The 27,777-nt window shown below is 43.9% G+C and overlaps 1 protein-coding gene across 1 annotated transcript in view; it reads left to right on the forward strand.

Annotated features, from left to right (window-relative positions):
• The window catches only part of PARD6B (par-6 family cell polarity regulator beta), a 36,714-nt gene extending 9,918 nt beyond the window's left edge, over window positions 1–26,796 (forward strand). The window contains exon 3 of the mRNA XM_073580604.1: window positions 21,109–26,796. Coding sequence (XP_073436705.1) covers window positions 21,109–21,944 — 836 coding nt within the window. The 3' untranslated portion in view covers window positions 21,945–26,796. The remainder of the gene's footprint in view (window positions 1–21,108) is intronic.
• Window positions 26,797–27,777: the final 981 nt, after the last annotated feature.

Raw genomic sequence — 27,777 nt, forward strand, 5'->3', positions numbered from 1 at the left:
CTTCTGCATAGATTCAGTCTTTTGCAAAGTTTCCCTGCTTTTAACCCTTTAGTGAACTGAATGGGCCTTAACAACTAGCCGATTTGTTTGCGTCTCCATTTTTTTAGTGGGTTTCCTATGATTGTCGCTGTTTAATAGCACCTATTAGTTTCTTTGCAGATGTTGCGTTTTTGCTGTGTTTTTATTTTATGCGCAGTTTTGTCACAAAACCTGAAAGATATGTGTAGGTTTTATATTAAAAAGTATATGAACTCATGTCATTTTTTTTCCTTTTTAGAGGAGAGGAAGAAGTGTGAATCACTTTTTTTTTTTTTTTTTTTTTTTTCTTTTTTTTTTTTATTACATTTTTCTTATATTTTGATAAATATTTTTGTGTTTTACCCTGCAGAGCATCGTTACAGATCTCTGGGCGTCATCATTTTCTTTACGTATACTAGTGCCCTGGTCACAGAGGAAAGCAGCCCCTACTGTGACGCTTGTCCTTGGCCGAGCTGGCCTGGGGCTGCCAGGAGATCATGTGATCGCCAGGCCCAGTAGGTGCATTGGTGTTGCCATCCTTACCATGCTTGTAATGGTTGGCACTGTCTCCCTGTGCAGTCGTTGCTTCCTCTTATTTTCTACCCGTGTGACAGTCTGCACCGTGGTTATGTTCATAAAACAGGGGGCTCAGGATAAAATGGACTTATAAGATCCCGTCCAGCTGAATTGTAGGTCAATATCAATTGTAAATGAAATCTTGTATATAATGGTGTTCCTGTAAATGAGTGCCCGCAGGTGCCTGGTGCAGAGCAACGTTTGCCTTGCGTTGCCCGGTGACTCTGTATGGAGATGACACATGGATGCCATAACACGGCCTTGGTGATCACCTGGCCACCAATAGCTACAGAGTGGTGCGGAGGAGAACATGCAGCAGTGTGCTAAAAATGAGCAGTGTCCAAGACTGTTATATGTTCCTATATGATGACGGGCCGTCGCCCTGTGTGATGTCCTGACTAGTGATGACCAACGTGCTTTCATAAGGTGTTATTGTATTGTAAAGTTTTGCAACTCTATAAGTTCCAAGCGCATCAGCTGTGCGAGCAAGACTAGGTCAAAACAGGTTATTGTCCACTGGATGTAAACAAGAATGTTTTCAATCACTGCGAGTGAGCAGAGATATTAAAAATGGTGATGAATGAAGCCACACCCTCTGTGCAGGACGTTTCAGTCTCCCATAATAAGGTGTCAGAACTAGTGATGAGCGAACATGCTCAGCTAAGGTGTTATCCGAGCATGCCCATGTGCTGACTGAGTGTCTTCGGCGTGCTCGAAAAATGTGATCTAGTCCCCGCGGCTGCATGGCTCGCAGATGTTTGACAGCAGCAACACATGCAGGGATTGCCTAACAGCCGCAAGACATGCAGGCAAGGGGACGCGAACTTATTGTTTGAGCCCGCCGAAAACACTTGGTTAGGCTAGTTTCACACTTGCTTTTTTTTGCAGCGCGTTTTTCCCGCAAAAAAACGCATTGAAAAAACGCATACATAAGCATACAACTGCTGCGTTTTTTTCAAGCATTTTTATGAGCATGCATGAAAAAAACACAGCGTTTTTATGCGTTTGTATGCGTTTTTAGCGCGTTTTTACCGCTTTTGCGTTTTTTTCCAACATTTTTAGGTGGCCCCTCACACTACCCAAACCATGACTTTACTAACCCTGACCCTAACCCTAACCCTGACCCTAACCCTTAACCAAATCATACTTAACCCTGACCCTAACCCTGACCCTAACCCTAACCCTGACCCTAACCCTTAACAAAACCATACTTAACCCTAACCCTAACCCTTAACCAAACCATACTTAACCCTAATCCTGACCCTAACCCTGACCCTAACCCTAACCCTGACCCTAACCCTTAACAAAACCATACTTAACCCTAATCCTGACCCTAACCCTGACCCTAACCCTTAACAAAACCATACTTAACCCTAACCCTGACCCTAACCCTAACCCTGACCCTAACCCTTAACCAAACCATACTTAACCCTAATCCTGACCCTAACCCTGACCCTAATCCTTAACAAAACCATACTTAACCCTAACCCTGACCCTAACCCTAACCCTAACCCTTAACAAAACCATACTTAACCCTAATCCTGACCCTAACCCTGACCCTAACCCTTAACCAAACCATACTTAACCCTAACCCTGACCCAAAACCCAACCCTGACCCTGACCCTAACCCTAACCCTAAACCCCCTTAACTAACCCTAACTCTAACCCAAACCCCTAAATTCCATGGTTAAAAAAAAAAAACGCATATGCAAAAAAACGCTTACATGAGCATGCCAGTGCGCACATATGCGCATCCATAGGCTATAATGGCCATTTTTAGCGCAAAACGTGCGCATATGTGCGCATGCGCTTTTTTGCAGGGCCAAAAAATGTAACATGATGCGTCTGGAAAATCCAATCGCACACCCCAAAAAAACGCAGCGCATGAAAATCGCATACATGCGCTTACAAGCGCGCAGGTATGCGCACCCATGTTAAATATAGGGGAAAAAACGCATGCGCAGGTTAGCGTTTTTTTCCAGCGCTAAAAAACGCAAATGTGAAACCAGCCTTAGCACCCGAGCATGCTCTGATAAAGCCTTAGCCGAGCACGTTCGCTCATTAGTGCTGACATCTTATTGTGGGAGAGAGAAATGTCCCGCGCCGAAGTTGTGGTTTCATTTGTCACCATTTTTGAGATCTCTGCTCCCTTCCAGTGAAAACAGTCTTTTTTACATCCAGTGAACAAGACCTAGTCTTGCTTGCACAGCTGATGGGCATGGATCTTTATAGAGTTTCAAAACTTTACAATACAGTCTTAAAATGTTCACCCCTTCTCATGTTATAGATGCTCTTATGTTGAAGAGAACCTGTCAGCAGGTCCAAAGTGGCCAGGTTTTGTTTGTATCTTATTCTCGATGCTCCTCTTAATACTCATTTATTTACTTACTAGATGGAGGCCTGATGCTGTCGCATCAGGAGGGCGGTAATGTCGCGGTGGGGGCAGGCTTTGCAGCGTTGAGAATCTCTCCCCCCATGTGCTCACCCACCTATGCACTCTCTCTTTCCCCATGTGCTGACTTCTCCCATCTATGCTCTCTTCTTTGACCTGTCTACCCCATGTGCTATCCCCCTTGTCTGCTGTCTCTCTCCTTCCTGTGCTGTGTTCTCCCCTCATGTGCTGTCCCGTTTGAGCTGTCTCCCCCGTGCTCTGTCTCTCTCACCCCTGTGCGCTTTCTCTCTCCCCCCATCTGCTGTCTTCTCCTCTCATGTCATCTCTTCTTTGACCTGTGTACCCCATCACTGAACAGTCAGTGCACAGCATGTCAGGAGGAATTTCTATTTAAAGGGGTTTTCCCACAAACCAAAGTTCATTTTAAAATTTGTCTGTGTCTTACTGTACAGAACATACCACATCTCCTGGGCAGGGGAGGAAGCAAAAGACAATACTGAAATTACTGCAGGGATTCATTTTGTGAGGTAAAATATTGTTTAAAAACAGTCAGTGAAATATTTTACCTCACAAAATGAATCCTCTGTGATCTCCTGCTGTAATGTCAGTATTGTCTTTTGCTTCCTCCCCTGCCCAGGAGATGTGATATACTCTGTACACGGTCAGACACAGACAATTTTTAAAATGACCTTTTTCGTGGGAAAACCCCTTTAATGTGACCGACTTCCTCTGCCTGTAGACACGTCGCGCATCTGCCTCCGGGATCAGCCGAATGATTCACTGCGCGTAATTCCGCTGGTGGTACCATGCAAGAGAGTGTGAGTGGTGCGTATGGCGTATAGTGTGTGTGTGGTGCACCGGTGCTCTGCTAGTGGTACCACGCAATAGGTTGGTACCAGCAGCTGTTTCCATATTGAGACACCCATCACTTGGGTGTCCCAATATGGCGGTCGGTGAACTTCCTCCGTTTGGAATTCTGGGATACGGTGACATCTGGACAGAACAGGAAATGAAAACATTACAAGGCAATTATATAAATAGATTTTTTTTTTTTTTTTTTTTTTAAATCCACCAGGGCTGTGGAGTCGGAGTCGGAGTCGGTGCTCATTTTGGTGGAGTTGGTATAAAATGGACCGACTCCGACTCCTAAAATATATAATAAATTGGGTACAGTAATTCAATGCAGGATGTGCTGAATATTTTTTCATAGGAGTTTGGGAAAGTTATGAAATGTCCTATAAATGGCTGTTCTATTCCTGATCTAAGGCTACATTCGCACACAGCGTTTTTCCTGTGTTTTTTGAGGATACGTTTTTCAGCTGCAAAAGTTGATCAGATTTTTAAAAAACCGCATCACCTGAAAGGTTTTTGAGCTCATAGATAATGTTACTCAATAGCAAAAGCAGATTAGAAATCTGCTCTATCTATCCATTTATCCATATCTGTCTATCCATATCGTATCTGTACCAAAAAGAATGAAAACCGGGTAGTACACCAATATATATTCTGTTCTATCTAAATATCTTGATTATTGGATCATAAAAATGATTAAATGTCTGAGGTTCACATTGTACTACAATAAATTTTTCACTTAAATATAAGCAATATGTGTGGGAGTCGGAGTCGTGGAGTCGGAGTCGGAGTTGGAGTCGGTGTAAGGGAAATTGAGGAGTCGGAGTCGCAGGTTTGGCTTACCGACTCCACAGCCCTGAAATCCACCACTTGGTTCCAGACATAGGGGCTTTTTTTTAATATTTATTGCTAGCGTTTATGGTCTTGGCCCCAAGGGAGCTTGGCTCACATGATCTTCTAGGGCGTGTCTTTAGGCTCCTCTGCATTATTACTCTGTGAGCCATGCCCTCTCATCAAGACCATCAAAATTAGCACTTAAGAAAAAGGCCCATATCTCTGGAACCGTATGACAGATTTTAAAAAAGCAAAAAATTCAATCAGGGAAACAATGCTAATAATATAAGAGCAAAATTGGACACTTTTGATGTGCTGACAGGGCCCCTTTAAATCACCAGTTCTCACGACATTTACACCCTGAGGTTGTTAGCTTTGCCGTTGGCGGCTGATGTGCATCATGGAATTTACCCTTGGTTTATTTTTACCATCTCTAGTTGCAGACCTTAGGAGGACAGGTTTTGTACTTGGCTTCTGGGAAAATTCTGTTCATGTGTCCCTGACTGAGAAATTCAAGATTCGTGTGATTTTTTTTTTTTTTTTGTTTGCTTCTAGTTGAAAAGCAAAAGTGTTTCAGGGAGTCAGTCACCCCTGTAATGTCGCATGATGACCGAGCTTCAGAGTTGTGGCAGATATACTTAGAAATGGTGACATTTTGTGAGGGGTGTAGTCTGACAGCAGTGTCCTGATGTGGGAACATGTCACTGAAGGGAGAACCTCTAAAATAGGCATATGGAGGTGGTCTTGTAGTTTAGTGTGAGCCCCTGCCTGTTGCAATGCTGTCTGTGATGGGTCAAAGTCTGAGTGTGGATTTCAGAGTTGTAGGATCAGCCTCTGAATAAAGGATGAGCGGCGCGGTGCTGGTGCTCCTGTCTTCCTATTCACTGCAGTAATATTATCCACGGCCATGTGGTCCATGCAGGGATCAGCACAGCCCCGTCCAGCAGGAAAAAGCCACTTACGGAATTGTCCGATAGATGTGAAAACCAAAAAGGATGCAAACATATAGGTAATCTGCTTCTATCCATCCCCAATAGACGGCACTCCTATGAATAACAGATCACTTTTTCAGCCTTTTTTTTTTTATAGTTCAGTAGACTGCAGTTTTGTTTTGTTTTTTAACCATAAAAAAAAATTAAGACATTTGTGCCCAAATGGATTTGCCATTGGACATGTTTTTCCATTGTATCCTTTGTCAATACAAACGTATACGGTGAAATATTTTTTTTTTTTTTTTTTTTTACTGTACAAATTGATGTGTAAACTATGCCATAAAATCGTGGTGTGAGACTGTCGGCACTAGTCAGTCTGACGCTATGAATGAACCATCCCAGACAGATGTCTGTCCAGCCTCTGTTTCAAGACTTCCATTGTAGGAGAACTCACCACCTCCCATGGCAGCCTGTTCCACTCATTGATTACCTTCACTGTCAAGAAGTTTTTTTCTAATATCTAATCTGTATCTTCTCCCTTTCACTTTCATCCCATTGCTTCTCGAGTTTCCATGTGCAAATGAATGATCCCTCTACACTGTGACAGCCCTTCAGATATTGCTGAAATAATAGGGGTTCACATATCCTACAGGACATTAAAGGAGTTGAACTGTGAAATCAAATCCACAGGAAAACTGATAACTTGTTGATTGGGTTGGGGTCTGACTGCTGGGAACCGCACAGGTCATCACTTTTTTCCCCCCACTTCTCCATTCAATTCCTATGGGGTTGCGGAGCTCTGCGCTCAGGCTACTCCGGCAACCCTATAGAGTGTGGAGTGGAGGGTGGGGCATCCGCCATGCCCCTCCATTTAGAAATGGGGATATAAATTCCCTGTTAAATTCCCTGTTTTGCCAACTAGTGCCGATCCCTGAGGTTTCACCTCCACTGGTCAACAAGAGGGAAGGAGATATATATATGAACTTTGCAAATTGGTAAGTCTTACCCCTCAAATTTGTTCCTTTTGGCATAAGGATTCACCATGTAAAATATGTTGACATTAAATTGTGATTTACCACTTGCTCAAATATATATATATATATATATATATATATATATATATATATATATATATATATATATATATATATTATTTAAAGCTCAAAGTGTATGTCCGGGATAGGCATCCGCACCGTCGCAGCTACAGCCACAAAATTTGGCACAGTCGCACGTCTGGACCCCGAGAGCGTCCTAAGCTATGTTGTGAGGCGAAATTTTAACCCTGCGCGTTCCAATTCACCAAACAAATTTGCCCCCATCTACATACTGGGGAAAAAGTGTGCGTGTCAAGCCCCGCCCCTCATTATGATGTCATAATGCCCCTATTTGCATACTGGGGAAACAGTGGGTGCGTATCAAGCCCTGCCCCTCATTATGATGTCACAATGATTGCCATGGAGACTCTGATGTCATCATAGGTTGCAAGCCCTGCCGCCGCTCATTATGATGACATAATGGTTGACTATGGGATGGAGGATGTGTGATGGGTCTATGGGCACTGGACTATGGGATGGAGGATATGTATGATGGGTATATGGGCATGGGACTATGAGATGGCGGATATGTATGATGGGTATATGGGCATGGGACTATGAGAGGAAGGATGTGTGATGGGTATATGGGCACTCGACTATGGGATGGAGGATATGTATGATGGGTATATGGGCACGGGACTATAGGATGGAGGATAATTATAATTTGCTATAACTAACCACAGTTAGTTACTATGCCCGGGCAGCGCTGGGCTCTTCAGCTAGTATATATATATATAATATATATACACACAGACAGACAGAGACACACACACACACACACACACACACACACACACACACACACACACGGTGTCGCCGCGTTCAGAAACGCTTGATCTATCAAAATATAAAATCAATTACCGTATATACTCGGCTTATATTCGAGTCATATACACCAGGGGGTCGGGGGTGTCAGATCATACTTACCGGTCCTGGCACGGTCTCTGCAGCCTCCAGCTTCTCTGCGATCTCCCTTCCTTCCTTCAGCGGTCACATGGTACCGCTCATTACACTCATGAATATGCGCATATTCATGAGGTGTAATGAGCGGTACCACGTGACCGCTGAAGGGAGATTGCGGAGAAGCTGGGGGATGCAGAGACCGTGCCAGGATCGGTAAGTATAGCGATACTCACCTGACGGGTCCATCGCTGCTTGCTGCTGTCTGGCACGTCATCTGTCAGTGACATTCAGAAAGCAGAGGGCACGGTGACGTGTTAGTGCGCGCCGTGCCCCCTGCAGTCTGAACATCACTGACAGATGACCTGCCAGACAGCAGCAAGCAGCGGCACCTCGCCCCAGCGACGGAGAGGTGAGTATGTCTTTTTTTTTTTTTTTTTTTTTTTTTTTTTTTTTTAAATGCAGCAGTGGCAGCACATGGGGCCGTAATGTATGGAGCATCTTATGGGGGCATAATCTATGGAGCATCTTATGGGGGCAGCATATGGGGACATAATGTATGGAGCATCTTATGGGGGCAGCATGTAGGGGTATAATCTGTGGAGCATCTTATGGGGGCAGCATATAGGGATATAATCTGTGGAGCATCTTATAGGGGCAGCATATAGGGGTATAATCTATGGAGCATCTTATAGGGGCAGCATATGGGGGAATAATCTATGGAGCATCTTATGGGGGCAGCATATTGGGGCATAATCTATGGAGCATCTTATGGGGGCAGCATATGGGGCCTATTCTATGGAGCATCTTATGGGGCCATAACCTTTATTGAGCAGCATATGGGGCATATTATTCTAGGGAGCATCTTATGGGGCCATTATTAACCTTTTGTGCAGCATTATATGGGGGCAGCATATGGGGGAATAATATATGGAGCATCTTATAGGGGCAGCATATAGGGGTATAATCTATGGAGCATCTTATAGGGGCAGCATATGGGGGAATAATCTATGGAGCATCTTATGGGGGCAGCATATTGGGGCATAATCTATGGAGCATCTTATGGGGGCAGCATATGGGGGCATAATCTGTGGAGCATCTTATGGGGGCAGCATATGGGGCCTATTCTATGGAGCATCTTATGGGGCCGTAACCTTTATTGAGCAGCATATGGGGCATATTATTCTAGGGAGCATCTTATGGGGCCATTATTAACCTTTTGTGCAGCATTATATGGGGCTCCTGATTCAATATGGATATTCAAAAACATTTAACCTACTGATGTCTCAATTAATTTTACTTTTATTGGTATCTATTTTTATTTTAAAATTTACCAGTAGCTGCTGCATTTTCCACCCTAGGCTTATACTCGTTAATAAGTTTTCCCAGTTTTTTGTGGCAAAATTAGGGGGGGTCGGCTAATACTCGGGTCGGCTTATACTCAAGTATATACGGTAATCTGATTGGTAAACGGCATAGCATACCATACATAAGACGGGATATGCATGACGATAAATACTAAACAAACATTTCAAACTGCAATATGATGTGCCATTGAGCAACCAGTAAATGATAACTAATCTTAAAAAAAGAAAATTATAAAATATCTATGAAAAAAATTAGGAGGTAAGACCTTCAAAAACTCCACTCCGACTCCACAGCCCTGCCTCACTACTGAGCATGTACATAAAGTGCAGCACAGATTCATCTCCACTCCGACTTCACAGCCCTGCCTCACTACTGAGCATGTACATAAAGAGCAGCACTGATTCATCTCCACTCCGACACTACAGCCCTGCCTTACTACTGAGCATGTACATAAAGAGCAGCTCAGATTCATCTCCACTCCGACACCACAGCCCTGCCTCACTACTGAGCATGTACATAAAGAGCAGCACAGATTCATCTCCACTCTGACTCCACAGCCCTGTCTCACTACTGAGCATAAAGTGCAGCACAGATTCATCTCCACTGTGACTCCACAGCCCTGCCTCATTACTGAGCAGTTACATAAAGTGCAGCACAGATTCATCTCCACTCCGACTTCACAGCCCTGCCTCACTACTGAGCATGTACATAAAGAGCAGCACTGATTCATCTCCACTCCGACACCACAGCCCTGCCTTACTACTGAGCATGTACATAAAGAGCAGCTCAGATTCATCTCCACTCCGACACCACAGCCCTGCCTCACTACTGAGCATGTACATAAAGAGCAGCACAGATTCATCTCCACTCCGACTCCACAGCCCTGTCTCACTACTGAGCATAAAGTGCAGCACTGATTCATCTCCACTCCGACTCCACAGCCCTACCTCACTACTGAGCATGTACATAAAGTGCAGTTTAAATTCATCTCCACTCCGACTCCACAGCCCTGCCTCATTACTGAGCAGTTACATAAAGTGCAGCACAGATTCATCTCCACTCCGACTCCACAGCCCTGCCTCACTACTGAGCATGTACATAATGTGCAGCACAGATTCATCTCCACTCTGACTCCACAGCCCTGTCTCACTACTGAGCATAAGTGCAGCACAGATTCATCTCCACTGTGACTCCACAGCCCTGCCTCACTACTGAGCATGTACATAAAGAGCAGCTCAGATTCATCTCCACTGCGACACCACAGCCCTGCCTCACTACTGAGCATAAAGTGCAGCACTGATTCATCTCCACTCCGACTCCACAGCCCTACCTCACTACTGAGCATGTACATAAAGTGCAGCTTAAATTCATCTCCACTCCGACTCCACAGCCCTGCCTCATTACTGAGCAGTTACATAAAGTGCAGCACAGATTCATCTCCACTCCGACTCCACAGCCCTGCCTCACTACTGAGCATGTACATAATGTGCAGCACAGATTCATCTCCACTCTGACTCCACAGCCCTGCCTCATTACTGAGCAGTTACATAAAGTGCAGCACAGATTCATCTCCACTCCGACTCCACAGCCCTGCCTCACTACTGAGCATGTACATAATGTGCAGCACAGATTCATCTCCACTCCGACTCCACAGCCCTGCCTCACTACTGAGCATGTACATAATGTGCAGCACAGATTCATCTCCACTCCGACTCCACAGCCCTGCCTCACTACTGAGCATGTACATAAAATGCAGCACAGATTCATCTCGGCTAAAAGCCAAGATCCTTAGATCAGGAACAGAACAGACATTAATAGGACATTTCATAACTTTCCCTAATTATTATGAAAACATTTACAGCACATCCTGCACTGAACTACTGTACCCGTTTTATTATGTATTTTAGGAGTCTGTCCATTTTATACCGACTCCACCAAAATGGACTCTGACTCTACAACTCTGGCTGTATCTGTCATTAATTACATAGAAACATAGTTATTACTGTTGAGAAAAGACATGTGTCCATGAAGTCCACCCAAGGGATGGGAAAGGATAAAGGGAAGGAGCGTACAACCTTAAGTTCAGTCCAGTCTAAAAACAAGTTTTTCCCTCCAGATTGTGAATGTTTCACTGGGTGCCTATAATGTATGCTTATTCCATGTTTGTGTGTATTGTGTGTATGTAGTATGTGCGTGTGCAATTTATATAGTGTATGTATATTATATAATTTGTGTGTATATATTATGTATAGTTTGTGTATGTGTATATATGTGTGTATGTATGTATGTGTGTGTGTGTGTGTGTGTGTATGTGTATATATATATATATATATATGTGCCTACTAGATGTACATCTCATGGGTGAGAAACTTTCCATTGGATTAGCTTTTTTATATATATATTATGTATAGTTTGTGTATGTGTATATATATGTGTGTGTGTGTGTGTGTGTATGTATGTGTATATATATATATGTATGTGCCTACTAGATGTACATCTCATGGGTGAGAAACTTTCCATTGGATTAGCTTTTTTGTCTCCCTGTTATGTTAACCCCTTAATGACCGCCGATACGCCTTTTAACGGCGGTAGTTAAGGGTACTAAAACCACAGCGCTGTTAATTCACGGCGCTGTGGAGAAAGTACATAGCGCCCCCCAGTGTCGGATTTTCTCCGGGATCTCAGATGCAAGGGGTAGCCGAGACCCCAGAGAACATGAATCGGTCGGTTTCTACCGACCCCGCTTTTGCCATCGCCGTTATTAACCCTATAACGGCGACCGCAAAAAAAAAAAAAAGCCACGATAATGCATTAAATTTCTCTTTCCTCTGATGTGATCGCACATCAGAGGAGAGAGAAATAGGGTCCCCAATCCCCCCGGTACCTCTCCGTGGTCCTCACTTCCCTCCCGGTGGTCCCGTGTCCCGCCGGCGTCCTCCGATGGGCGCCGCCATCTTAAAAATGGTGGGCGCATGCGCAGTGCGCCCGCCGGCAATCTGCCGGCAGATTCCATTCATTGTTTTGATCACTATGATAAATGATCATAGTGATAAAAATAAAAAAAGAGTACATAAACCCCCCCTGTTTATCACCCCCTTATATAGGCAAACATAATGAAATAAAGAAAATATATTTTTTTTCAGTTTTCCATTAGGGTTAGGGTTGGGCTAGGGTTAGGGTTGGGCTAGGGTTAGGGTTGGGCTAGGGTTAGGGTTGGGCTAGGGTTAGGGTTGGGCTAGGGTTAGGGTTGGGCTAGGGTTAGGGTTGGGCTAGGGTTAGGGTTGGGCTAGGGTTAGGGTTGGGCTAGGGTTAGGGCTAGGGTTAGGGCTAGGGTTAGGGTTAGGGTTGGGCTAGGGTTAGGGTTGGGCTAGGGTTAGGGTTGGGCTAGGGTTAGGGTTAGGGTTGGGCTAGGGTTAGGGTTGGGCTAGGGTTAGGGCTAGGGTTAGGGCTAGGGTTAGGGCTAGGGTTAGGGCTAGGGTTAGGGCTAGGGTTAGGGTTGGGCTAGGGATAGGGTTGGGTTAGGGTTGGGCTAGGGTTAGAATTAGGGTTAGGGCAAACTAGAATTAGGGTTAGGATTAGGGTTAGGGCGAACTAGGATTAGGGTTGGGATTAGGGTTAGGGTTAAGGGTGTGTTGGGGTTAGGGTTGGAGCAAGAATTAAGGGGTTTCCACTATTTACCAACTTTGGGGGTCTAAAAAAATCACTTTTGTAGAAATAAAGACTTTTTAATTTCACGGCTCTGCGTTTATAAACTTCTGTGAAGTGCTTGGGGGTTCAAAGTGCTCACCACACATCTAGATAAGTTCCTTAGGGGGGTCTAATTTCCAAAATGGGGTCACTTGTGGGGGGTTTCCACTGTTTAGGCCCATCAGGGGCTCTGCAAAAGCAACATGATGCCCGCAGTCCATTCCATCAAAGTCTGCATTCCAAAATGGCACTCCTTCCCTTCCAAGCTCTCCCATGCGCCCAAACAGTGGTTCCCCCCCACATATGGGGTATCAGCGTACTCAGGAGAAATCGCACAATAACTGTGGGGGTATGATTTCTCCTGTTACTCTTTTAAAAATAAAAATTTGGGGGTGAAAAGATAATTTTTGTGGAAAAAAAATGGATTTTTTATTTTCACGGCTCTACGTTATAAACTTCTGTGAAGCACTTGAAGGTTCAAAGTGCTTACTACACATCTAGATAAGTTGCTTAATGGGTTTAGTTTCCAAAATGGGGTCACTTGTTGGAGTTTTCCACTGTTTAGGTACATTAAGGGCTCTCCGAACGCAACATAGGCATCCGATCTCAATTCCAGCCAATTCTGCGTTGAAAAAGTCAAACGGCGCTCCATCCATGTGGTTGATTTTCTCTTTTAACACTTGTGAAAATAAAAAAAATTGGTTCTGAAGTAAATTTTTTGCAAAAAAAAGTTAAATGTTAATTTTTTCCTTCCACATTGCTTTAGTTCCTGTGAAGCACTACTTAAAGGGTTAATAAACTTCTTGAATGTGGTTTTGAGCACCTTGAGGGGTCTAGTTTTTAGAATGGTGCCACTTTTGGGTATTTTCTGTCATGTACACCCCTCAAAATGACTTTAAATATGATGTGGTCCCTAAAAAAAAAAAAAATGGTTTTGTAAATTTTGTTGTAAAAATAAGAAATCGCTGGTCAACTTTTAACTTCAGAATCAGCGGGATCCATTAAAGCGTTCCAGAGTTATAACCTCATAAAGGGACAGTGGTCAGAATTGTAAAAATTGGCCTGGTCATTAAGCTGCAAACTGGCTCTGTCGCTAAGGGGTTAATCTTTGGCTTTCTCCCAACTTTTATTCAAACTCTTTGTTGCCCCTGAGTCTATAATACTTTTCTTACTGCGCGGTACAAGGCACGGCCGGGCTCTGATCCTCATGCACTTTCCTAACCACTTACAAAGACTGTTCAAGGGGTTTGCGATTAAGAAGGAAACAGTCTATCCTGTGTCAAGGGAAAACTGAGTGGCCACCAGTATGGCCGCCATCACCGTTCCATTACAGCTATGGCCTCCCTTTCTTGCCAGGCCTGGTTGTATATATATTTAATAAGGGAGCAGACTGGCATGGCGGCTCAGTATAATAACACCCATTGTTCCTGTAGCAGATAATGGAGTGTACTAGAACTCCCGGTCTGGGACATACAGTGAGATTGATTTAATGGGGTGTAGTTGGCAGGTGCCCAGCAGGTATTAATGTTTCCTTTCATGGTAAAGGGCACATAAGGACAGGCTCAGCGCCCGGCAGAGGGTGCCCCATCCCCTCTGCGGATTTCTTCCTGTGCTGTGATATTGATTTTATATTTCTGTATTGAAGCTGCGGTCGTTGTTCCTTGCTCTGTAACTTGATGCAGGGGCACCACTTTTCTGGGTCGCCGTCATTTTCCTGGCAAGCCAATGGTCATGTTTGTGGGTAGATTTGCACCTTTCTGGGATTTTGTTATTGAATTATTCACAGAACAAGATCAGTCTTTGTAAGTTAATTCCCGCTATATACTCTGATGTAATGCTGTGCATTAAGTGGCTTTATGCAGACCGTGAACCAGCAGGGAGTGTGAGCTACTGCAGCCTGAGTACTAATAGAGAGTGCAGCTCTGGAGGTTACTGGGGCATCATGTAGAGCAAAAGATTGCCAAGATGAATCCATGCTATTGGGTCTGAGACGAGAATTTGAGGTGTCAGTGGTGACCCCCATGCTATCCCATGTAGGGATGTATAGTCAGAGCAGACGTTCATGGCTTTTTTCCCTGCCAGACACATATGAAGACTCCTGGTAAAGGTCTGGGTGTTGGGAGGGCTGTGTAGGGTGGTCTGGGGGCTGTCAGGTTGCATCCACTGCGCACAATGTAAAGCTTTTAAGGAATGTCTGGTTCCTGGCACGGCCCAGCACAATGGATAACGTCACCCTCCCTGCACTGGGTAATGAACCCTCCTCTTAGCTCGGGCACATATTACCTGCCCATTTCCAGTATTCCTCCCTGCGTGATTCATGTGCGGACATATGGGGGTTGTTGTAGCAAACAGTCAAGAATGTGAGTAACTGACCTGAAATGAAGCATAAGGTGTATGTAGTGCGTGTCCGTGCCTGATGACTCCCAGCATGCTGCATCTCCGAGGTATGCACCGAACACAGCCACAAACAGCGGCGGTGACACACATGCAACAATGTCTATTAATAAGTTATAGGAGACCTACAATGAAGGATGTGAAACTGGAAACGTAGACGTTTTATATTCAGTATCGGCACCTTGTGGGACGGGCTGCAGACTGGTACTGTGCAGACGGTCACCCTGTGGTCTAGGTCTTACCCATCACCACAATTATATTCTACAGCTGCCTCCCCACTCTACAGTCCATTATTGGAGATCGGGCTGATCTGGGCTGTTTATCCTCCCATCTAAGTAATTAAGGAAGTGTCCTATTAGCCATTGCCTCCCCACCAGCAGCATGATCATGAGGTGCCAACGGTTTGCCATGGCAGCAATAAAAGTTATCAAAATCATGCACCCCATGATCGCACAAACGTAAACTACAAGTTACCCTGCAAAAAAAGCCCTTTTATAAAGTTCTGTTTTTTATCGTGAAGGAGTACAAAAAATATTTATTTATCAACTCGATGTGATCGTAATGACTGCATTATTTGGTAGACCTCATCATCAAGGGTTGTTGCACATACAGCACCACCCATGAGCAATGCTTGTAGTGTTCGGGCTTCTGTAAAAGTCATTTCAGTTTTTGCAGATAACTAGTATCTGAAAGTGGAGAGTAACATAGTAACATAGTTTTGAAGGCTGAAGGAAGACCTTATGTCCATCTAGTTCAGCCTATTTTAGTGCAGCTGTTCTGCATTGTTGATCCTGGGGAAGGCAAAGAAGCCAATTTTCTCCATAGGGAAAAAAATTCCTTCCCCTAAGCTGGGTCAACCATCTACCTATATATAATATTATGTTATTCGTAACCTTCTATACTGTTACTCACAAGAAAAGCATCCATTCCTTCCTTAAATTCATTCAGTGAGTTGGCCATCACCACTTCCTCAGGAAGAGAATTCCAGAGCCTCACTGCTCTTACCGTGAAGAACCCTCTTCTATGCTGGTGCAGAAATTGTCTTTCCTCCAAACGAAGAGAATGCCCCCTTGTTCTTGTCACAGTCCTTGGTACAAACAGTTCATTGGAGAGATCTCTGTATTGTCCTCTGATATACCTGTACATATATATTAAGTCTCCCCTAAGTCTTATCTTTTCTAGAGTAAATAGACCTAATTTTGATAACCTTTCTGGGTATTGTAGTGAACCAACTCCATTTATCATTTTAGTAGCCCGCCTTTGAACCCTTTCAAGTTCAGTAATGTCTTTCTTGAGCACCGACATCCAAAATTGCACACAATACTCCAAGTGTGGTCTGACGAGTGATTTGTACAGAGGGAGAATTATGTTTTCATCTCGTGTCCCCAGACCTCTTCTAATGCATCCCATGACCCTATTTGCTTTTGTGGCAGCTGCCTGACACTGAGCACTCCAATTTAGCTTCTTATTGACTAAGATGCCTGTCTTTTTCCATGTCTGATTTCCCCAGCAGTTTCCCATTTAGTAAGTAATTGTAGCATCTGTTTCTCCTTCCCATGTGCATAACCTTACATTTGTCTGTGTTAAACCTCATTTACCATTTTTCAGCCCAATTCTCCAATTTACTCAAATCTGTCTGTAGTTCCAAACTGTCCTCCTTTGTGTTAACTACCTTACATAGTTTTGTATCATCTGCAAATACTGATATTTTACTGTGTAAGCCATCCACTAGATCATTAATAAATATATTAAATAGTAGGGGGCCCAATACAGAACCCTGTGGTACCCCACTAGTAACCCTGGCCCAATCTGAGTATGCACCATTAATAACCACTCTTTGTTTTCTATCACTAAGCCAGCTACCTACCCATCTACGCACATTTTCCCCTAGCCCAAGCTTTCTCATCTTACTTACCAATCTTTTATGTGGGACAGTGTCAAATGCTTTAGAGAAGTCGAGATAAATGACATCCAGTGATTCTCCTTGGTCCATTTGAGAGCTTACATCCTCATAGAAGCTGATCAGGTTAGTTTGACAGGAGCGATCCTTCATAAATCCATGTTGATATGGAGTTAAACATTTATTAACAATGAGATATTCCATAATGGTATCCCTTAGAAACCCTTCAAAAATTTTACCCACAACAGATGTTGAGCTTACCGGCCTATTGTTTCCAGGTTCCCTTTTACACCCCTTTTTGAATATTGGTACCACATTTTCTTGCCGCCAATCAAAGGAACAGACCCTGTTTCTATAGAGTCTTTAAATATAAGGAATAGAGGCCTGTCTATTACATTACTTAACTCCCTTAATACCCGAGGGTGAATGCCATCAGGGCCTGGGGATTTGTCAATTTTAATCTTACTAAGGCGGTTCTGCACTTCTTCCTGGGTTAGGCAGGTTATACTTAATGGGGAGTTTACATTATCACTCTGCATTTCCCCTGGCAAATCCTTTTCCTGTGTGAACACTGTTGAGAAAAAAGTATTTAAAACATTTGCTTTTCCCACATCGCTTTCTATGATTTCACCCTCATTGTTCTTTAAAGGGCCGACACCATCAATTTTAATCATTTTACTGTTTATATAATTAAAGAATAGTTTGGGGTTTGTTTTACTTTCCTTAGCAATGAGTCTCTCAGTTTCCACTTTTGCTAAATGTATTTGTTTTTTACACATTTTATTTTTTTCTCTAACCTTTTAATGCTTCTTCATTGCCTTCTTGTTTTAGCTTCTTAAATGCCTTGTTCTTGTTATTTATTGCCCCTTTTACACAGGGCTGTGGAGTCGGAGTCGTGGAGTCGGAGTCGGTGCTCATTTTGGTGGAGTCGGAGTCGGTATAAAATGGACCAACTCCGACTCCTAAAATATATAATAAATTGGGTACAGTAATTCAATGCAGGATGTGCTGAATATTTTTTCATAGGAGTTTGGGAAAGTTATGAAATGTCCTATAAATGGCTGTTATATTCCTGATCTAAGGCTACATTCACACACAGCGTTTTTCCTGTGTTTTTTGAGGATACGTTTTTCAGCTGCAAAAGCTGATCATCTTTTTAAAAAACTGCATCACCTGAAAGGTTTTTGAGCTCATAGATAATGTTTTCAATAGCAAAAGCAGATTAGAAATCTGCTCTATCTATCCATTTATCCATATCTGTCTATCCATATCGTATCTGTACCAAAAAGAATGAAAACCGGGTAGTACACCAATATATATTCTGTTCTATCTAAATATCTTGATTATTGGATCATAAAAATGATTAAATGTCTGAGGTTCACATTGTACTACAATAAATTTTTCACTTAAATATAAGCAATATGTGTGGGAGTCGGAGTCGGTGTAAGGGAAATTGAGGAGTCGGAGTCGCAGGTTTGGCTTACCGACTCCACAGCCCTGCTTTTACATCCTTATTTAGCCACATTGGTGTTCTCCTGCTCCTAGCCCTTTTATTTCTGTACGGTAAGGCTAGCTCGCAGTGGGTGTGTAAAACTGATTTAAATATTTCCCATTTATTTTCTGTGCTCCTATTTTTGAGGACATTGTCCCAATCAATTCGGCGAAGGTCCTCTCTAAGCTGATCAAACTTTGCTTTCCTGAAATTCAGCGTTTTTGTAATCCCCTTCCAGGGCACCTTACTGAAGGACAAGTGGAATTGTATGATATTGTGGTCACTGTTCCCTAGGTGCCCATCGACTCGTACTTCTGTTATTCTAAGTATCGGAGTGCTGCCTGGATCAGGCGGCCGGATGGGTAACTGGCACTGACGGTTGGCAATCTAAGTGGTAACGTGTCTCTGTGTGGAGAGTGACTTGCGAATGTAAGGAGACTTATAGACCATGCAGTGCTCCTCTAGAAAATAAAATATGCAAATTGTCTCTTCAGAGAGGAAGAGAATTAGATCTCTAGTGCCACCTACTGGAAGGAGCAATCCTAAAATTCAATATCAACCCTTTAATGAGCTCTTCCAATTGACTTAAAACCATAATCTCAATTTGTAGATAGTGTTTCGTCACTGTCGAGTCCTGTGACGAGGCTCATTAGAGGGTCGGTATTGACTTTTTGGATTGCTACATCCAGTGGGTGGCGCTCGAGTCAAGTTCTCTCTGAAGAGGCAAGTTGCAGCTTTACAATCGATCACCATGTTTGGGAAAGTTGGGGCATATGCTGTGTGGGTGAGGAAGTTAGGTGACTATACGGGGAATGCAGCTGTGCCCATCAGTGAGGTTTGAGTCACTCCTGCAGAAACTGACGATGGGGGGGGCACATGATGCCAGCAACGGGATCGTTATTTCACTTCCTCATGGTGATGTCACCACCCGGTCATGTAGGGTAAGAGTGAGCAGTGATTAAACCCGCACTCACCGGTTAATTATATAAGTTCACGGCCTGTAAATGATTTAAATGGAATTCTCACTTGGATGTGCTGCCCCACAAATACAACCCTCCGGTGTCAAAGGCGTGGCCCCGCATACCTGTCAGGTGTGTACATAACCTGTTCATCCGGATTCTGTTTACCCCCATCTCTGGTCGCCATACACCGCCTTGGCTTCATCACCTGCAAAGGACTCTGGGAGCAGCTGTGTGTGTTCTTCCGCTCATCACTGTAAAGTGCTCATTCTGCCCATACATCATATTACCATTGTGCACGGGTCAGCTCCAACAGCAGAGGCAGGCATCGGTCTGCAACTCTGTCGTACGGTTTCCTTTTGATTCCTCATCATTTTCAAGTTCTCTACTTGCCGTTGAATGGAAACTTTCTTATTTAAAGGGATTGTCCAGAATTAGAAAATCATCTGCTTTCTTTCCAGTACAGCGCCACATCTGGCAACAACTTTATTTGGTATTGCAGCTCAGCAATATTCACTTTGAAGGGAATTTGACACCAGGTTTGTGTAATGTGAGAGCAGCGTGATGTAGGGGCTGAGACCCTGATTCCAGAAATGTCATGTAATAGGCTGCATTTTGTTATTTAGATTTAATCACTGTTTTCGCTGCTGAGCCTTGTATATTCCCACCTACACCACTGATGGGCTGCTTTCTGTCAATCAGTGGTGAGGGCGGGGTTACACAGAGCAGGAGGACTAGGAGACACAAGAGAACTAGTCCTGTAGTGATAATCTCCTGCTGATAAAACTCTGAACAGTAGCACACACAGTGTAAGTGACACATCACTGGAATCAGGATCTCTTCCCCTACATCCTGCTGCTATCAGATTACATAGCAAAAACCTACTGACTTATTCCCATTAATTGAATTGAGTTGCAATACTAGTCCCTAATCCTGAACAACCCCTCTAAAGGAATTGCTAACCTTTTTAAGATCAACGTGACTTTAAAAATGTTGCACCGCTTGGCTTTTCCAGTGTCTTTGCTTTATGCATATTCAGTTTTGATGTGGTCTGTGGTCATAAATCATCCGAGAGGAGCACAGAAAAGACAGACAAATGAGTTACAGACGCCATGTCAGATCATTATAACTGGTTGACTGACAGATTCTCTGTTAAACTCATTCAGGCTGGTAAAAGTGTCCCAAAACATGGATTACTCCTTTAGAGCCAATAATCTAAAATCTACTAGTGCAGATAAGAGCTGGAGTTCAGGACTGTTGTTTCTGTGTTTAGCTGTTAGTTTCTTACACTGAGACACTGTAACGCGTCTTCAGCTGTGTAAGCATGCTACGTTTTGAGCCTCTAAAGCAAATAATGAATCTGTGCATGGCTCCATCCTGGAGGTTTTCCTACATATTTGGCCTCTAACTTCACCTCTGTTTGCTGAGCTGTAATGATCTCCCCGCGCATCTATAATTCATAATATAGATCCTGTAGCTTTGAAGTAAAACATAAATTTTAAGAGATAACAGTCCCTTTATAAAGACTGCGCCGTGTATCTAGACAGCAGGGTGTCCTCGTCCAGAAATCCCAATAATCAGAAATAGGATATATTTAGTGCTGGATGAATAGGAATTTCCACTTAATTCGTGTCCTCTGTACACACGACGCTCACAGGGTATTTTCTTCTTTGGAAGGTTCTAACTTTGTTCTTTTTCTTCTTTCTACAGAAGAAGCGGACTACAGTGCCTTTGGCACCGATACTTTGACCAAAAAGAAAAATGTTCTTACAACCGTTCTTCGCCCCGACATGGCTAAAAAGAAGCCTCATCTTGTCATCGGGATGCCCAGCGACTTCAGGCCAGTTTCCTCCATTATCGACGTGGACATTCTCCCTGAAACCCACCGCAGAGTGCGACTCTATAAACACGGAATGGAGAGACCGTTGGGCTTCTACATTCGTGACGGCTCGAGCGTCCGCGTGACGCCGCACGGCCTGGAGAAAGTGCCAGGTATCTTCATATCCAGGCTCGTTCCCGGAGGACTCGCCCAAAGCACTGGATTATTGGCGGTCAATGACGAGGTTCTGGAAGTTAACGGCATAGAGGTTTCTGGGAAGAGCCTAGACCAGGTCACTGATATGATGATTGCGAACAGCCACAACCTCATCATAACGGTCAGACCGGCCAACCAGCGGAATAACGTGGTACGAAACAGCAGGAACTCTGGCAGCTCTGGGCAGTCGACGGACAGCAGCACGAGTATGTACAGCAACGTCCCGCCACAGCAGATCATCCAGAACTACCATCCGGAGGAGGCGCAGAGCGATGATGAGGACATTATCATAGACGAGGGTGGCACTTCAGTCATCCCCAGGGCAGCGCCGTCCACAGAGAGTCTGGAGTCCTTAACTCAGCACAGTTCGTACCACGATTCCCCACAGAATGGATTTGTATCGCCCATGTATCACACACACTTATCTGCCAGCTCCGGCAGCCTGGACCACAATGGCCAGAACCACCACCATAAGATCTTGGAAGAAGATGGCACCATTATTACACTGTGAAGGCCCGCTCGGATGTGACATCTGGCGCTGCCTCGTTGCACATATTTTTTTAATTTTTATTTTAATTTTTTTTATTTTTTTTGTTTTTAGCCTATTGATTCGTGTGACATTCTACTTGCAAGATCATTTTTTTTATATTAAGAAAATATATTGTATAGTTTTTCTCATCCGCGGTTCTCGTATCACCACAGAACTTGCGATTCTATTTTTGTGAAATGAAGGAAAAAGAAAAACTTTTTTTGTTTGCTTTTACATTCCCTAGGTGAACAAAAGGCCCCTCTCTCCATATAGCGCTATGATCAACAAGACGAGGCGTGCCTGGATCCATGTGCACAAAATTTTGCATTTTTGTATTTTCATATCTTTGTTTCCAGTTTGAGCGAAAAATTGTTACGTTGCCTCCCAGTATCTTGACCGGCAGTGAGCGCTGAGAAGCGGAGTCTGTGTATAATGATCAGGCTGGTTGTTTTTCTTCACTGGAATTATCAGAACTTACCCAGTAATGGATAGTTAAAGATCTGGACACCTAAGGATATCGACCAGCAGACCTTGCTGCGTAAAGTGCTGGAAGCGACCAGCTGGTTACCACTCTCTCCTTATCCCTGTTGGTGTCACTTGCTCCCTATCCCAGCTGGTGTCACTCGCTCATTGTCTTCTGCCTGTCCTACCGCGTTCTGTCTGGTTTTGCATTTACAGTTACCTGTAGCTGGGTTTGTTTGCACATTTTCCTGGTGGGAAGGAGATCTGTCATGTTCACATGGAGGATGCAGCAAAGCTGAGGGCAGGTTAGTGGCGGGTGAGCGAGGTGCAATCAGTGCCACCTTCATATTGAGGAGAAATCACTGATTGGTGGAGCACCTTTGAATCAATGGGTACTCTCCCGAGTCCCGATCAGAGATGACAGCTACTAATGTGGCCTGCAAACCAGTGACCCACTGGCTGCTGATTAGTGTGGCCCCCCAGCACATCCCCTGTGTGTAAAGGACAGGTCAGTTTTGCACAGTCTTGACTAATAATGTGGAGTAACCTGATACAACTATACATGACAGGAATATGTTATTCCTGTTCTGACCCCACTTTCTCGCTGTAGACGCTCACCCCGACTTCCTATGTTGTAATATGGCCGCTGAGTGGACACGGAGCCCAATAAAGGCCGGCACTGGATAATATGCCTCATAAAAGGACTCTGTGACTTAGGGTTACAGGCCGGACTCTTCCTCTCTACCCTTACCCGCATGGCTCCTGTGCATAGTCTACGAATACTACAAATGTGTATATATTTTATAAATCTGATGCTGCTATAATAAGATGGGTTATGAATTTTAAATGAGGTGTCTATAAAAGGGTTAAACGTCAGCGTTATTGCCTTCGGTTACCAACCTGGATCATTAAGGAGGGCTCCGCTCCTAAAACTTTTAAGAGGCTATGCTGTTTTACTTGCAGTCGCCACCCTCTCATATCGCGTTGTCCTTGGCCGAGAGCTGCGTTGGACACAGCCCTCGCTTCTGACTTAGATAGGGGGCAATGGCTCTAATAGCTGGCCTTTACGTTATAGGGGGGTGGTCACCAACAAGCAGACCTTCCTCTTTGAGACCACTGCAATATATCACAGAGAAGACCTGTCCAATGGTCTGTATGTTGGCTGAATGACCCAAGTATGGGCCCATGGTCTGTGTATATGTCCTGTATCAGACCCTCTACCTCCTTTGTATCCCTTCTAAACACTGGACTTCATCCCCTCTGACTTCCTGTCACCCACATCATCTCAGTTCTTGGCTTTTCGAGTTGATGTTCCCACTTGAACACCATTTTATAGCTTCTATATAGGATGAATCTTAATAAACAGAGTCACCGTGTATATAGTCCCAAAGGTTGCCTTTCTGATCTTGCGTTAAAGCTGCCCTTTCACCCGCATGATACTCCAGAGCTGAACTCCCAATTCTGTTGATCTTCTCCTTCACAGCCCTATAAACAGCTTAGCTGAGCCCCTTTAATGCAAACTACTAGAACAAGCTGTGTGCTGACACCTAACAAGGAGGGGTTGTAGGAAAGTTTTGCAACTTCCTGAATAGGGAGTTCAGCTCCGGAGCACAATACAGGATATAACTCAGTCTTGTAATATATATCATGTAATTATGTAAATGGTGATCAGAGGTGGAGCGGAGCTTTAACTCTTTCCCCATGATGGACGGCGTTAACCCTTACACTATCTATAGTTCACGACTGACGCGGCTCCCGACATTCATCACATTTCGGAGGCAGAGCTCGTGGTGACGATCGCTTTGTTTTTATATAAATCGCAGAACATTTGCTTTGACAAGCATATAATTTATTACTGTGTATATACTCTCTGTATCTGACTGTTCATATGTACGAGAATCCTGTGTAATCATCTGCTGACCGATATGAAGGAAAAGCCCGAAGCACGAGATTAGCCAGAATCCCCAGTATATTTTGTTTTACCACTCCCTTCCCCCCTCGTTTGTAGGGTAACGGACCCCAAACGGTGCACAGATACGTGGGATGGTGGCTATAGGTGCTAGAAGGCAATCCCATAGCGCTATACTACTGTGGGTACATTATATAGGCCTAAAAGGGTTTTTCCAGTTTTCAGAAAACCTCTCTCCCCTGGCTGCAGTAAAAAAAACAAAAAAAAAACAAAACACACAACTAAGCTTTACTCACCCTCACCAGGTCCGGATCTGCAGCTCCTGATTGCTGTTATTTTCTGCAGATAATACATGAGCTCAGCATCTCTTGCCGAGCCACTGATTGTCTGCAGCATTGATAACATGACTTGAGCGCTGCAGACAGTGAGACACCAGGCGCTATATACCCTGGGAGGGTGAGTAAAGCAAACTGCGCCAAGGTTTTCCAAAACACTGAACACCCCTTTAATGGCTTGAACCCCAGACAGCACACATCTATGCAGTGGAAGTTACCAGATGGTACTGTGGGCTTCACCTCATGCCGTCTTGTCTCCAACTGTAAACTGCTAAGCAATAGGTCATAGCTCCCTATGAAGCTATGGGGGGACTCCCTGCTCAGAGACCCTCTACTTTGTCAGTAAGGTCTCCTAGAGACTACTTTGTAGCAAAAACTGTCTAATATGTGCCCTGCTCATGTGTCACCTGTAACGATCCCCCCAATCGTTTTGTGGATGTAACATAATGTGACTTTATGGTCCATTCTTATGGTTCCAATTCTTACACCGATATGCCAAGAACAACTGGGCCATTACTGAATTTTTAAAAGTGTTTTTTTTTTAATAAGCGTAAAACCCATAGAAGCACAATTGGGAGACTTTCATGAGTCTGGTATTTCTGGACCATGGGTCTTATGTCTTTGTGGTTGATGACGTGATACTGTTATAATTCCGTTACTCTATAAGGCTAGGTTCACATTTGCGGCTGGGAGAGCTGCGGACATCCTCTGTGAAGCTCCGCCCACGGCCGCACCTCCTCCGGTCGGCGCCACATGCGGCCTGCATACCCTATCTTTAACATTGGGTACGCAGGTCGTGCCGCAGTATGCGGATGCCTCCGCATGCGTCGTTTTGACGATGCGACGAAAAAACAAATTCCAACATGGTGCGTTTGAAGCGGGACGCCGCATCGTCAAAACGACGCATGCGGAGGCATCCGCTTACTGCGGCACGACCTGGGTACCCAGGCCGCATGCAGAAGTATGTGGCCGTAGGCGGAGATGACCGGAGGAGGTGCGGCCATGGGTGGAGCTTCAAGGAGGACGTACGCAGCCCTCCGCAGTCCGCCCAGCCGCAAATGTGAACCTAGCCTCACTGCTGCCAGTGAAGTGAGTGAATGCACAGCGGATGACCTAGAGAAGTCAAGGGGGATCTTGCTGAGTTTTGTGGTCTCACTTACTTTGTGATACGTTGATCAACATATAATGTCCAGTAACTGCAGATGATTTGGTTCCTTGTACTAGTTTCGGGTTATATCATCTTTTATACTCCAGTCACATCCATAGCTGCATTCAAAGTCTTGTTGATTTCCTGGTCAGCCGCACAAACACTCATCTCTCCACACTTTCTGTGTCTGCTGAATATCCTCCGCTGTGCCGCATTGTATGGGATGTAGTGGTCAGTCCAATAGAAAACAAATTCTAAATCGCCCACCATCACTAGATGGCAAATCGGTGCAATGCAACCAGCAGAACTACGAATCCAGCTCTGGATGTGGTTTACATTGTATGTATATTGTCCAAGTTCAGAGCTGCATTTGGGGCATGGAAAACGGGAAGAGGCATCTACACTCCACAGCCATGATCTAAAATCTCAGATTTGGGTAGTGGGCATCTGTTACAAGTCATCTAGCAGGTTTGTGGCTGCAGCTCTGGTTGTGACTAGTGTAGAGGACCAGACAAGTGCACTATGAGCTCAGACCTAGCTATATTTTTCATCGTTCCCGCAATGTTTTCTAACAATAGAATTATGATTGCAGCTCTGGAGGTGACTGGAGACACAAAGTAACTCTGGATCAGCAATACAAGTAAAGGACAAAGTGAGTGAATATTGTATGTCGATCGACTTGCAGAGGGGCACAGGTCCCCCCTAGGGTGCGTCACTCTCTGTCACAATTACCCCGATCCCGCTGAGTGTCACATGTGAAGTTGCTCTTTGTATGGCTACAGAAAAAATGTGATTTTTACATGAATTCTGAATGTTTTAACCGTCAGATGTCAGTATTTTTACTACGATTCTGTAAAATATGCATTTGTATCACTAAATGAAGTTTTAATTTTTCAACAATCGGAAGATCAGACCATTGCTTTCGCAGTACTTCATGTCTTATATTTTTACAAATGGAAAAAATAAAACGATAGATTCTGACGCCTCTCGCTTCATTATTGGAAGGGATGGGGGCTGAGCTGTACCACCCAAACAGGAGGACACGGCGGTGGTGCAAGCTTTCCTAAATCCGACCTGGGACCACTTCGGGACACATTCATTCTTGCATCACTGCCTTTAGTGTTTGGTATTTTTCATTTCTCACTTATTTTTGTTTTAATTTGTGCCTTCTATAGGGCTATGTTCCCACAATCAAGTTTTTGATGATACAGCATTTCTACACCTATTAGGCTACTTTTTTTATATATTTTTTTTAATTTATTTTTGTTTTTTGGGGGGGGGGGGGGTCCGCTTGTGTTTTAACCCCTTAATGACCAGGCCAAATTTTTGAAATCAGAAATCAGACCATTGTTGCTTTGTGGTAACAACTCAAACGCTTCAACGTATCCCACTGATTCAGAGATTTATTTATTTTTTTCATGCCACAATATAGTTTATGGTAATGGTAAATTTAGGTTGATATGTTTTGGTGTTTTATTTATAAAAATATCTGAAGTTTGACACGTTTTAAAAAAAAAAAAAAAAAAAAAATGAGCAATTTTCCAAACTTTGATTATCTTTTTAATCCAGATAGTCATATCACACAAAAACATTTAATAAATAACATTTCTCACTCGTGTCTGCTTTACGTCTGAACCGTTTGTAAAATGCTTTATTTTGTTAGCTTTTTAAAAGGTATAAAAATGTAGCAGCAATTTTTTTTTTTTTTTTTTTTTCAAGGAAATTTACAAAACTTTTTCTTTGCTACCACCTTAATGTTGCTACCTTCTGAAAAGGCCGCTCTAGCTGGAAGACATTAACGCAATGAATTGCCATCGCAAACATCACGACCACACGAATCAAGATCTCACGGTGCCGATGGGATTAAAGATGATGGATCCTATGCGCTCTGTTAACCATCTAGATGCTGTAGTCACTATTTACGGCAGTATTTAAGGGGTTAGATGGCCATGGTCGGTGCCA

This window comes from Dendrobates tinctorius, unplaced genomic scaffold (assembly GCF_039654945.1).
Source record: "Dendrobates tinctorius isolate UK_male_01 unplaced genomic scaffold, ASM3965494v1 ptg000065l, whole genome shotgun sequence".
In the NCBI taxonomy this organism is placed as follows: Eukaryota; Metazoa; Chordata; class Amphibia; order Anura; family Dendrobatidae; genus Dendrobates; species Dendrobates tinctorius.